The sequence below is a fragment of the Megalopta genalis genome, unplaced genomic scaffold (genome assembly GCF_051020955.1).
Source record: "Megalopta genalis isolate 19385.01 unplaced genomic scaffold, iyMegGena1_principal scaffold0026, whole genome shotgun sequence".
NCBI classification, from domain to species: Eukaryota; Metazoa; Arthropoda; class Insecta; order Hymenoptera; family Halictidae; genus Megalopta; species Megalopta genalis.
The window spans coordinates 1,103,078-1,116,206 of NW_027476096.1; the positions used below are offsets into that span (position 1 = coordinate 1,103,078).

Below are 13,129 nucleotides of genomic sequence, written 5' to 3' on the forward strand. Positions count from 1 at the left end.
TTAAGAAAAAATTACACTCCCTCCGAATCGCATCCGACGATGTATGTGTCTGTGGATCCACAGACACAGTCAGACACATCATTTTCGAATGTCCCACCATTCAGGACCATAGACTAGAGCTCGCATCTAAACTGCGAGTAAATAATACCACTTGGCCATGTCATCTCCACGAGCTAGTCAGCAAGGAAAACTTTCCGCACTTTGCCAGCTTCGCGGTAAAAGTAATGAAGCTCAGAGATGACATTACCATAGACCCTAGACCCCCCGTCACCCCCTCCCCAGGCCACCCCGGCCGTCGCACCCGCAGTGGCAGACAACCCACTGCCAGCTCAAACCCGGGCACCGCGCAGACTATCCCCAGAGCCAGACGGAGTTATGTGTGGAAGACTCCAGGCAAAAACCTGACTGACAAAAGAGCCAGACCCCCTCAACCCCCCTCGCAACAACCCCCGCAGTCTCACCCATAAAACCTCCACCCCCCGCCACACACCACACACCGCCTGCCCGCTCCAGGAGGCGTAGGCACCCCTCGTCCACAAACAAGCGGTGATCCTGGAGCGAGCAGCGGTGAAAGTCCTCGCGAGCCGCACTTCAGCGAGTCGCGACGACGGCCGCCGCAAACACTCTCGAATGGAGAGCCTGTTAGAGATCGTGCGTCATGCTGGTAACTCCGCCTCCCCGTGGCCCCCGCTGGAAACATTCGCCCGGCGGCTCGACCCCCCTCAGGGCCGAGCCACCGGCGGAATGGCTAAGTGAGTTACCCCCCTCGAGGGACGATCTTCCCTTCCGATGAACCGGTCAACGGTGAGGAAGGAGTTTTTCCGAGCACGACGTCCGCAGTTTACATATCTGTTTATTATATAAGATTTTTTACATTCTTGGAATGATTCATTTGTTTCGCTACAATTACGAATGCGAGAGGCTTCGTTACCATGGTTGTGTAACAGAAATATTTGCTTGTCGCTGATTAAATAATATTATTTTTTTTTTAGAACTATGGAAGTTACAAGTGAGATGGATAAAGTTACGGACACAGCAACGGAGGAAACCTCCGCCACGGGGAGGGCGACCGCGGCAGCGGAGGAAAGCTCCGCCACGGAGACAGCGACCGCGGCAGCGGAGGAAAGCTCCGCCACGGAGACAGCGACCGCGGCAGCGGAAACATCCTCCGCGCCGCCAACAGCCACCGCGGTCGCAGGGAATTCGGAGGAGTCACTCGACTCGATTTTGACGCGGCAGCGGGAAATCGCTGCCGCATACGAGTCAGGGAGGGCTGTAAGTATATGCAATATGTGTACAAAATAGAATGTATATTTATACTATATATACTTATAATTCTGCTGTTATGTTACAGTCACAATGGAGGAACATATTGGGCCAGCTGGCCAGAGGGGTGGCCAGGCCAAACCTGGCAAACCTTGTAGCGGCGAATGTAAGTAAATGAAAAATACTTTTATATATAATATAATATAGTAATATGTATAATATCTAATAATAATAATAATAATACATGCTTATATGTTTCAGAGAGAGCTGAAGAAGCTACTCAGGACAACGATGTATGGCCCCCTGAAGAGGGGGAAAAAAAGGAAAGGGAGAGGAGGAAGAGGAGGAAGAGGAGGAAAAGGAGGCAGAGGAGGCAGAGGAGGGGGGGTAGGGGGTAACTGTAAATATATACTTAAATTTTATTAAAATCGTTTTCATCATTTGTGTTCATTTTATTTACCAATTGCCCCATCGCCATCACTTTTTTCCTGATGTCCTATAATTATTCATCCTTACGTTTTTATATAAACGTAGTATATAAAGTACATGTCATTAAATTATTATTATTATAAAAAAATCCATTATTATTTTAATATATATTATTACTCACCTACCCGATTACTCGACGAGCGTTCTTGCTGCAACTGCCGCGCCGCTCACGACTGCCCCGCATGCCACCTTCCCCTGGTCTAGTAACCTAGCGCGCGGCGGAATATCTTCGTGACAACTGTTCGCATCAAGTAAGATGGACGTGTCAATATTCGAGTGAGCAGTTCCGGAGTTGGATATTTCGATTCAGAAAAGTCTAAGCTGGGGGGCTTCGGTTGTAGAAATGTCCATTTCTTTATTATAGTTCAGATATTTACAGTATTCGACGAGCGTTCTTGCTGCAACTGCCGCGCCGCTCACGACTGCCCCGCACGCCACCTTCCCCTGGTCTAGTAACCTAGCGCGCGGCAGAACGGGCTCATGAAGCAGGAATCAGTTTCATGAAACTCAGTTTGTGAAACAGTTTTGACGACATGGCAACATTGCGGCGCGGAATGAAATGTGGCAACCATGTTTAGTCGCTATCCTTCTCTTTTAGCTTGCTTTCTCTCTTCCGTTACATTTTTACCGATACCCGTGATCACAGAAACATATGCGTGTGCCACCTGCCGGTAGAAAATATTTCTAATTTGGTTTGTCTAATGTCCGTTCGCACAACTGCAGCGCCACGATCCGTTACGGCCTAGGTGCACACTCCCTTAAGACTGGGTCTTCCGTACCCAGCCTAATGAACGATGAGCGAAGGCGGCGATTTACCCACGTACGGACCCCTCGTAGGTGTTCCGTCGGGGGGTAGGTACTAAATTTCTTGTGTATGCCAGATCTGGCGAGGAAACATATCTGCGCCACCTACGCGGTGGCCAGATTTGCAATAAATGTCCTCCTCGAGAAGGAACGCCGGTTTAACCGTTTGAGTGCCACGTGTCTTTGCTGTTTTCCCGTCCAAAAGTGCCAAGCGGCGCGAAAGCGATTGTCTTATTTCCTCTCCAAGAATGCCAAGAAGCGCTATTGCGCTGTTTTCAGATTTATACAGTAGCTGTAATTGTTTCAATTCATTGATGTTCTGCCATCTTTCTGAACGTAAGTACAGATTTATCAGCGTCTGGGTTACGTCATATAATATAAGAATATAATTTAAATATTTTATTGCATATATAAAAGGTATGTACAGTAAAATTTTCACTATTTTTTTGTATTCTACAGTATAATTTTTTTATATTTTTATTTGATGCCCTTCAGCAATTAAATGCCTTCTAAACGTAAGACGAGCAATATAATAGAGGATTCGAATTACGATAGCGATGATAGTGAAGTTATTTTTAAAAGAAGAAGGATTAATGTTATCGACGATTCTGTTTCTGACAATAATATTTCTAATACTGGAGACATTTCAAAATATATCATGGTTACGGGAAATGAATATATTGACCAAGGCAATTCATTGAAATGTCGGGACCGCGATGCCGTTTATCTAATAGAGCCAAACCGATTGAATATTTTAATCTTTTTTTCACAAATTCTCTTTGGGCAATGATGGTTGAGGAAACAAACAAATATGCAGAAGAAATGTTATCAAAATCCACAAGAACTGATAACTCTAGAATGATAAATTGGTATCCTGTCACTATCCTGGAACTGAAGGCATTTGTAGCCGTACTATTGGAAAAGGGGATAACAAATAGACCAACAATATATTCATATTAGACTGAAAGTTCTAGAGCAATTCCTTGGTTTAAGAAGATATTCTCAAGGAACAGATTTCAAAATATTTTAAGATGTTTTCATATCGTTGATAATAAAAAATGTTTTCCACCGGGGCACGAAAAATATGATCCATGTGCTAAATTCAATCCGATTGTTGAGCACGCCAATCGGATCTTTCAAACATACTACACTCCACACAAAATGTTATCTATCGATGAGTCTTTAGTGGGTACACTCTGTCACTCCAGTATTACACAATATTTACCCAACAAGAAGCATCATAAATGGGGTATTAAGTTTTGGATGTTATGTGATGTAATATCAAAATATTGTGTAGCATTTTATTGTTATAAAGGTGCATAATCAAAGAATTCGCAAAATGGGCTTGGTTATGACGTTGTAACAAAATTATTGCAAGATGCTGATTGTTTAGATAAAGGATATCACGTATATGTTGACAATTATTTTACAAGCACTGCGTTAGCCAAATTTTTCCATTCAAAAAATACTTATATAACGGGAATAATCAGGAGAAATAGGAAAGATATCCCCAAGGAAGCTAAGGAATTAAAAGTTGGAGAAACGAAATATTTTCGCAATGCCGAGGTACTTCTATGTGCACATCGTGAAAAAAAGAGTTCAAAGAACCCCGTTTTGTTAATTTCTACAGAGGCATTGGCAGCGAATGTAACATTAATTCAAAATCGCTATGGAAGAGAAAGACAAAAAACAAAACCACAGATTATCAATTCATATAATAATTATATGGGTGGTGTAGACGAATCGGACAAAATGTTATATACCTATCTGGACGAACGTCGTACAGTGAAGTATTGGAAAAAAGTGACCTTCAATATATTTACAAGAATGGTATTAAATTCGTATTTGTTGTACAAGGAAACTGTGGGAAGAGAAGCAATGTCACGACTTCAATATATATCGAATATTATTTCGGAAATAGAACATGAATGGTTAGGAACCAGGGAAAATGAATTAAAAACATAAGGGGGAAAAAGGTATACGGACTAGAAAAACTACCAGGACGCAACTTGAGGCGTTGCGTAGTTTGCAGTACAAAAAACAGTACTAGAAAAAGGTCTAGACTAATCTGTGTAGAATGTAAAAAAGGTTTGCATGCATTATGCTTTGACAAGCATATTTGTGCATTTTAATTATATATTATATATTATATAGTATAACTGAAATTAAAATTCGTTCTTTTACTAGTATCATTCATTACTTTTACCTAAAATGGAGTGGTAACCGTAAAGTCGCGCATCGACAAAAACCGAGCGTGTCGCGGTTATCGGTTTCGCAGCCTAGAGCGTTGGCACTGTTCGAGAGACAGATGAGAAGCGCAAAATCGCTCCGTGGCACTCAAACGGTTAAGAAGTTCCGTGGAAACGGTGCGCACCGTCCCATTCACGTCGATTTGATAAACTCTCTCGGAGTTGCGTTTGACCACCTTATGTGGTCCCGAATAGGGCGGTTCCAACGACCTTTTGGCAATGTGCCGCAGGAACACGTGCGAGCACGAACTTAGTTCTTTGAATACGAATGATCGTTTAAGACTTTTGTGAACGACGGGAATGGGGCGCACTCGTCGCATGTACTTCTTGAATTCCTCGAGGAAGATATTCGGATCGGGCTTGTAATCGCCCGAGAGGAAGAATTCCCCGGGAAGTCGTAAAGTGGTCCCGAACAAGAATTCGGCCGGAGAGGCTCCAACATCGGTTCGGACGTGCGAGCGCAGTCCTAACAGAACCGATGGTAGAACACGTGTCCAGTCCTTAGTCGCGTGGCACATTATCGATGCTTTCAAAGCTCGATGCCACCGCTCTATTAGTCCATTGGATGTCGGATGGTAGGGAGAGGTCCGGACTCGGTCACACCCGATCAGCGTCAGCAGGGCTGAGAACAGTCGCGACTCGAACTGGGCTCCTTGGTCCGTAGTAATGACCTTGGGAGCCCCGTAGCGCGACACCCACGTCTCGAAGAACGCTCTTGCCACCGACTGCGCCGAAGTGTGCACACGTATAGTAGGGAACCTGGAGTATTTAATTTCACACCGAACCCCACATTGGTGACCCCGACGTTCGATTAAGAACGCGTTTCTTGTGTGCATCAATGCGAACGAAATAGAAGCCTACTGCCGCCGGCCAATTGTGCAATTGGAAGGGACTGCGTGAAGCCATCGTCACCGGCGCCTTTTCAACGATTTCCAGCCGGAAAACCACCTGTGGCTTCGACCACGTGGAAGACGACGCTGGCTCCAGAGGTTCCCAGCACAATTCCGTGACGGCCTGCTCCCTGCCGAGGTAAAGCGCGAAGCCACCGTCACCGGCGCCTTCTCGACACCGGTCCGCCCGTAATCATACAGGCCAAAAACCGCAGAATTTCCTGGGGTCCGGAAGATCGGGTAATACGCAGTTGCGGACGGCATCTACGCCACCGGTGCATATTCGGCGAGGTATCGCCAGTAATTTTACCGTCTGAAGCTCTCGGAATTCACCTAAACCCCAGAAACACGCGTGTCGAATTTAGTGCCGTGACTCAGCACTTTTGCGTTGTGCGGCGGCCATCTTGCCGTGAGTTAGCATTTTTGCGCGGTGCGGCGGCCATCTTGTTATAACGCGGCTGGTGTGCGTGCGCGTCGGCCATCTTGGTGTACGTGTGCGAGAAGGACAGCATGGCAACCGACGAGGACGCGGGCGCCACGTTATTGGACAAAATCGAGAGCTACCGCGCTCCCAAAATCCCCGCGTTTTATCGTGAGGGCCCGACCTTGTGGTTCTCAATCGTCGAGTCCACATTCCGTGCGTGCCATATTACCGCAGAATCTACCATGGCGGACAATGTCGTGAGGGACCTCGACTACGAAATCGCGGCCACGGTGAGAGACTTATGCTTGAAGGTGCCGCGCCCATCTAATTTATATACACTCATTAAGGAACGTATAATAGCGTTGTATGGCCAGTCCCCTGAGGCTAACCTACGCCGCTTGCGAAAGGGTCAAGTGCTTACAGACGGTAGACCCTCACTTACCCTTGCGAGGTTAAAGAACTTGAACAACGGTGCGTGCGACGACGGTGTAATAACGATCCTATTCATGGAACTCATCCAACCGGCTCACCGCGCGATCCTAGCTGCCACGGGGGTCTCCGACCTCGATAAGCTCGCGGCGACTGCCGATCGCTTGTACGAGTACGCCGGCCCTGAGGGCCCTTACATTTCAGTAGCCCGTGCACTGGCGCTTGGAGGACCTCCCGTTGCAGCAGCCCTTGCACCGGCGCCTGGGGGCCACTCTACCGCCGCGGAACCTGCGCCGAGGCCAACGGCGGTGGAGGAAAGGCTGGACCCCGCCTGGTCATCCAGATGGGCGAATTGACGGCCAGGATCGGAGCTTTGGAAAGGCGTCGATCAAAGTCGTCGGGATCATGCGGCCGTTCCCCACACGACATCCACATGATCGCCCTCTGGTGACGAACGCCGGATATATCCGACATGCTGGTAAAATCGCGACCTAATTTTTGGACTGCACCGCCTCTTGTGACTATTGCGTGAATCTTTTGGCGAAACAAACAAACGACAGTCCGTAGTACTAACTTTAGGATAAAGAATTTCACCGAAGTTTTGTATTGGTACGTCCACCTGTTGTCAAAAAATATCCTCATTTCTTATAAGTATTATAAGTTGCTATCATTTAAATAAAGTATTTAGAGATTTTGCCCTTCACAAAATGGCATCAAGAGAATTCCATATGGCGTACAACTTGGCTAGATTAAGAATTGATTTGGATGATTGCAATGAAAGCGAATCAGAAATAGTTCCTCGCAAAAAAAGACGTCTGAATGTATTAAGTACCTCAGAGTCTGAGGAAATCGAAGAGAATTGCGTAGAAAGTGCGCGGCCGTATCAAATATAGTATGGACAACAGAAAAATTCAAACCCAAAGTTCACTATTCCAATCCACGGAATTCCGGAATACAAACAGGGATAAGAATATGGTGGAAAATTATAGACTATTTCCAATTATTTGTAAGCGAAGAATTAATGGAGTACATTGTTGAAAAAACGAACAGCTATTGGCAACAAAAGGAAAACAACAATGAAATATTAACTGGTACAGATCTAAGTGAACTATACTGTTTGATCGCAATATGTTTTTTGATGACCCGCAACAAAAGGCTATCATTGGCAGAACACTGGAGCAGAAATAAATTATTGAGAAGCGATATTTTTAGCGATATAATGAGCAGAGACCGGTACTTCTTACTTCTACGAATGTTACACTTTAGTGATAATCAAGTATCCAGTTCCGATCGATTAGGTAAAATCCAAAAAATCATTGATCAGTTACGAGCAGCATTTTCGAACGTCTTCTATCCTTATCCTAACCTATGTATCGATGAAAGTCTGCTACTGTACAAAGGCAGACTGTCTTTCAAACAGTTTATCCCATCGAAAAGAAATAGATTCGGCATAAAACCGTTTATCCTGTGCGACTGCAAGATAGGTTACATCCAAGATTTTATTGTTTATACCGGGGGTAATACCACTATAATGTCCCTCCTAGAGCCATATCTGGGTAAAGGCCACACCCTTTACGTGGACAACTGGTATACAAGTCCCGCATTATTTGATATCTTGCATAGAAATCATACAAATGCGTGTGGCACTGTCAAAAAGAGAAGGAAAGGAATGCCAAAAATGAACGAAAAATTGAAAAAAGGTGAAGCGTGCTTTCGCTCGGCAAGAAATATGTTAGCCATAAAATGGCAAGACAAAAAAGAAGTGTGGATGATTTCTACACGACATCATTCAGAATTTGTGGATGTAAAAAAACGGTACAGTACACAAAATATCGTACAGAAACCACATCTTGTGTAGTTCAATACAATAAATTGATGGGTGCCGTAGACAAGACCGACATGGTCATAAGCACCATAATTCTACGAGAAAAACGACGAAATTAATATTTATATATTAATTAAATTAATATATGGAAATTGGACTTATACCACTTTCATAATCAATGGTTACACGCAATTTCTTTTACTGGCCAATTCAAAATTGAACAAAGCATTGGAATTTAAGATATTAAATACTAACTAAAAGTTTACACTAAATTAAGCATAAATTACGTCATATCTCATTTTTTTTCAAAAAAAAAGGACTTACACCACTTTCAAAATAAACGGTCCATATGTCTTGTACCAGACGTACTCAGTGTTACAGATGTCAGACCTTTAGCCACTCGGCTGCCAACTGTAATCTCAGCCCGGCCCGTGTGAAATGTGCTAGAGCTCACTTCTCTAAAGACTGTACCAAACCTTATGAGGTTTCTCCTGCATGTGCAAATTGGAAACCAAAGTGTGTCGTCGAATATAACAAAGGGATGATAGGAGTTGATCGACAAGATCAAATGTTAGCGTGCTTCCCTGTGATGAGAAAGTGTATGAAAGGGTATCGCAAAATGTTCTTCTACCTGTATGACATGGCTTTATTTAACTTTTACCCTTTACATAACAAAATAAATATTGAAAAAAGACAGGGATACGCAGAATATAGGCTTGAAATAGCCGAATTATTATTGAAAAATACAACATTACCGAACTACAACCGTAAAGGACGGTTGACAAATGTAGATTTACCACAAAGATTACAGGCTCAACATTGGAGTCATAGTTTGCAAAAAGCATAAACAACGCAGTGAGACAACGTGGGAATGCAAAAAGTGCAAAGTTGCATTACATGTACCAACATGTTTTGAGAGATACCATACCATCGAAGATTATTAACTTTTTGTATTAAAATAAATATGTTATTATTAATTTGCAACAATAAATCTTTTTTTGTTTAATAATCAACTAATCGTAATTATTTATCAAACATCCTGCAAAGTTAATTGTATCGCGCACGTGTATATACAAATCATAGGAAGTTTGCGATTTGTACATTTTCGAACGCTGAACCAAGCTGTTTACGACCGTGCGCGCCATTGACCTCGGTGTCGCTTTTAGCCCGCACAGTTGGACATTCGGTCGTAAGGGAAAGGGTTAAAATCCCGGAGTCGTCCCTGCCCGCGTCTGGGGAATTGCGGGGATCGGGGCGGCATCGCAGTGGATATCTCGATTTGACCTTCGCTTTGGAAAAACCTGACAAGGATACCAAAGTCGCGATTATTTAACGAATTCTCGCTTATAATCTGTGCGTCTCATCTTCGTACGACCTCTCGTCATCCTTAAGGTGGAAATGGAAATGGTAGAAAGATTACTATGACAAGTAAAAACTACGATCTAATGTCACGAGACGGGAAATTGGGTTGATATATCACCAATTGTTCTACTCGACATTCGCACAGTCCTTAAGGAGGACTTGGAAGCTTCTTCAGCGGAAATAGCTTATGACTACTTGTCATAGTAATCTTTCTACAATTCCATTGGCTTTAGGATGACGAAAGGTTGTATGAAGATGTCACGGGACGGGTGTACTTGGTTTCATTTATTACCAATTGTTCTACTCGGCATTCGCACAGCCTTTAAATTGTTAACTTATCAACCTCGGTTTGTCTCTAGGAGATTCGACTTTTATCCTGAGTGGACCTCTCGCGCGCAACCGCATGCGACCCGATCCTTCGCGTACATAAAACCCGGAGTCGTGCATTTCTCGGGCCCCGTAAAACGAGCCAAGGGGGCGTACGCGGCGTGACACCATATAGACATAGTGTGACTAGTGCTTATGTCCATGGATGTAGGTATTATTTCACATGTATCGACCGGTTTTCTCCCTGGCCGAAAGCAATACCAATCACGGAGATCGGTGCGAAAACGTTTACGAGAGCTTACGAGAATACGTGGATATCTCGTTTTGGCCTTCTCTTCAGAAAAATCACTGATCAAGGACGCAAAGTCACGGTTATTTAACCAATTCTCACTTATAATCGGCGCGTCTCATCTTCGTACGACCTCTCGTCATCCGAAGGCCAATGGAATGGTAGACAGATTACTATGAGAAGTAAAAACTGCGATTTAATGTCACGAGACGGGTGATTGGGTTGATATATTACAAATTGTTTCACTCGGCATCCGCACAGCCCTTAAAGAGGACTTGGAAGCATCTTCGACGGCAATGGTTTATGGTTCAAACATTCGTTTACAAGGAGAATTTGTTGTCGCGAGCGCTACGAATTCGCAAACGGATTTCGGGAACCGGCTGCAGCAACGTTTCCGGCAGTTAAAGTCGCGGGACATGTAAACCATTTGTGTTTAGGGAGCTTTCCTCGTTCAATTTTGTATTTTTACGGCACGACGCGGTAAAAAAATCTACTGCAACCACCTTACAATCGGCCATTTCGGGTAATTAAACACGAAGAGAAAAAGGTTCGTTATTTTCGTTAATGACAGGAAAGTCAGGGTTTCAATAGACAGGTTGAAACCGGCTTTCGTTTTGAACGACGAATTGAACGAAACTGCTCCGTAAACAACTGACTGTACAATGACTGACAATATTGTTATAACGCACAGTACGGCTGCAATAACTGTATATCCATATAAATGCTTGGGACGAACTGCAGAAGATTGGCTACATTTAAAAAACAGAAGAACGTCGATCTGTGTCATGGCCGAAGACGATGCAACAACGTTCATCTGTTTTTCAAACGTAGCGGACGTGGGAAGGAAAGCGAGAAAGCGTTCAACAGTGGTACAGAATAGGTCATGACGTTTTCGAATGTGCATTCACGGTGAGAGCAGTACCAAATATTTTAGGTATTCGGGCAGTTCGAAGGAAACGCAGCTGCTACCGTTAGAAGGTTGCAGGATGAATATTGTCTAGCATGAAAATTAGATTTAAGATCGAGCATCGCTGCGGGCATAACATGGGTCTGTGGACAAAAACTCCAGCACGGCGTCTGTTTTTCTACCTCTCCTTTCAAGTGAATTCGCTTGTATTACGCTTGTAATTTATCGGCTCTTGCAGCCTGTCTTAGTTCTATTCTATCGCGCTTGCAATTATAGATACGGCTTAGTAGCTAAACAACGATCGCTTGATAGTCGCTTTCGGTAATACCTCAGCACATTTCGTCATTTTGTTGTACATATCCTTCGTCTGTATATTTTATCTATTTAGTGCAAACCCTAATAGAGGAGGACGGCTCCAAGAGTGTATGAGTTATCACACAATTAAAATATATAACCATGATTTTTTTAATTACGTAAAAAGAAATGTTCTTGATCTTTAAATGCTTATGCATTTGTATGTATTTATTTTTTCTAGTGTTAGCAGTAGCAATGTACATGGCATCCTCAAAAAGAACCTGATGCACCCATATAAATAGGGGTGCAGGAATTGCAAGATTACGACTTTGAACAACGATTCAATATTTGAGGTGGCTGTTGGGAAAAGTAGCGCGAAATCCATCGTTATGCAAAATTCATTTAGTGGACAGAGAAGGCACACTTCACAAAAGAAGGGTGTTTCGATGCTCACAATTTACATTTCCAGAGCGATGAGAATGAAACGAAAAGTGGCCGAACGCGTGCGCTTCGGCCACTCCAAGCACAGGTTCGATTCAACGTCTCGATCAATGTATGAACCGGAATTTTCGGCAATCTTATCGTTGGACCGTACACCCTGCTTGACAGGTTGGGCGGTCTTCTTGGAACATGTTGCTTTGCTTCTTGATAACATTCTATTAGAATTCCAGCAGAACGTATTTTATCAAATAGGCAGTGCTCCGGCGCATTTTGCCACACAAGTTTACGCCAAATCTAGAGAAAACCATTCGAGACAAGTGGATCGAACCTGTAACGTGGACTCCACGTTCGCCTGATTCAAATTCATTGGATTTTTATTTCTGGGTCTATTTGAAGATAATTTCAGCAATAGACATTTTCAAATTATCGTTGCATTTTGTTTACTGTTCTTCTAAATTAATTTCGTCTATTTTCAGGATGCAGTGTACAAAGGGCCAATAGAAAGCATCGATGATGTAATAACTCGAATTCGCGGTGCAGTTGCAAACATTGCCGCGGGCACATTGGGAAAAGTACAACGGCAAATTGTGAGCCGGGCAGAGTGGTGTACCGAGGTCGGAGGGCGATATTTTGAACAGTATTGTCGATAACATTAATCGGCCCTTTTCAGGGTCACCAATTTTTAACAAAGGATTAAACGATTCAATAGAAAACGCTTCACCCCTCCATAGGATACCTCAACGATTTCGTTGAGGTTACAGGATCTTCGGTGTGTGGCGGCCACGGCGACGGGCACTGCGGGATGGTATGACCAGCTTTGGTCGTGTAGGTCGACGAGTTCCGGCTGCTCCTACTGTATCCCGGTCGGACCCGAGTCTCGCATCATTCTACACAATCGTTGGAATGTGCTATCGAATTCCTTCTGCGTGTCGACGTGGTAGTTCGCATGGGTTTCGGTTTTTATCAAGCTCGTTGCGACCTAGACGTCGACCCTGCACCCCAGATTGGTCCTTGGTCGAGTGGTGGGAGTGCAGAAATTCGGCAGCACGATCTTCGCTGATTTTCGTATCTCGCCAACACTGGAACGGTCGGAGATCCCGAATATGCACGTCACGTGACAGCTTGTCATCCTC

The 13,129-nt window shown here is 44.0% G+C and overlaps 2 protein-coding genes across 2 annotated transcripts in view; one reads left to right on the plus strand and one right to left on the minus strand.

Moving 5' to 3' along the window:
• The window catches only part of LOC143260958 (cytochrome P450 6A1-like), a 338,865-nt gene that overhangs the window by 250,877 nt on the left and 74,859 nt on the right, over positions 1-13,129 (minus strand). The gene's annotated exons all lie outside the window — the stretch shown is intronic.
• On the plus strand, positions 978-4,524 carry LOC143260962 (uncharacterized). Its single transcript, XM_076527600.1, has 4 exons — positions 978-1,275; positions 1,355-1,432; positions 1,528-1,660; positions 4,190-4,524. Exons 1-4 carry the CDS (start codon positions 997-999, stop codon positions 4,522-4,524), a joined length of 825 nt encoding a protein of 274 aa, XP_076383715.1. The 5' UTR covers positions 978-996.

Excerpts from the sequence above, each read along its gene's own strand:
- LOC143260962 (XM_076527600.1), top strand. The coding sequence starts at position 997 with ATGGAAGTTACAAGTGAGATGGATAAAGTTACGGACACAGCAACGGAG. Across the intron at positions 1,276-1,354 it reads CATACGAGTCAGGGAGGGCT|TCACAATGGAGGAACATATT; the intron begins GTAAGTATATGC and ends GTTATGTTACAG. Across the intron at positions 1,661-4,189 it reads CAGAGGAGGGGGGGTAGGGG|AGGCATTGGCAGCGAATGTA; the intron begins GTAACTGTAAAT and ends TAATTTCTACAG.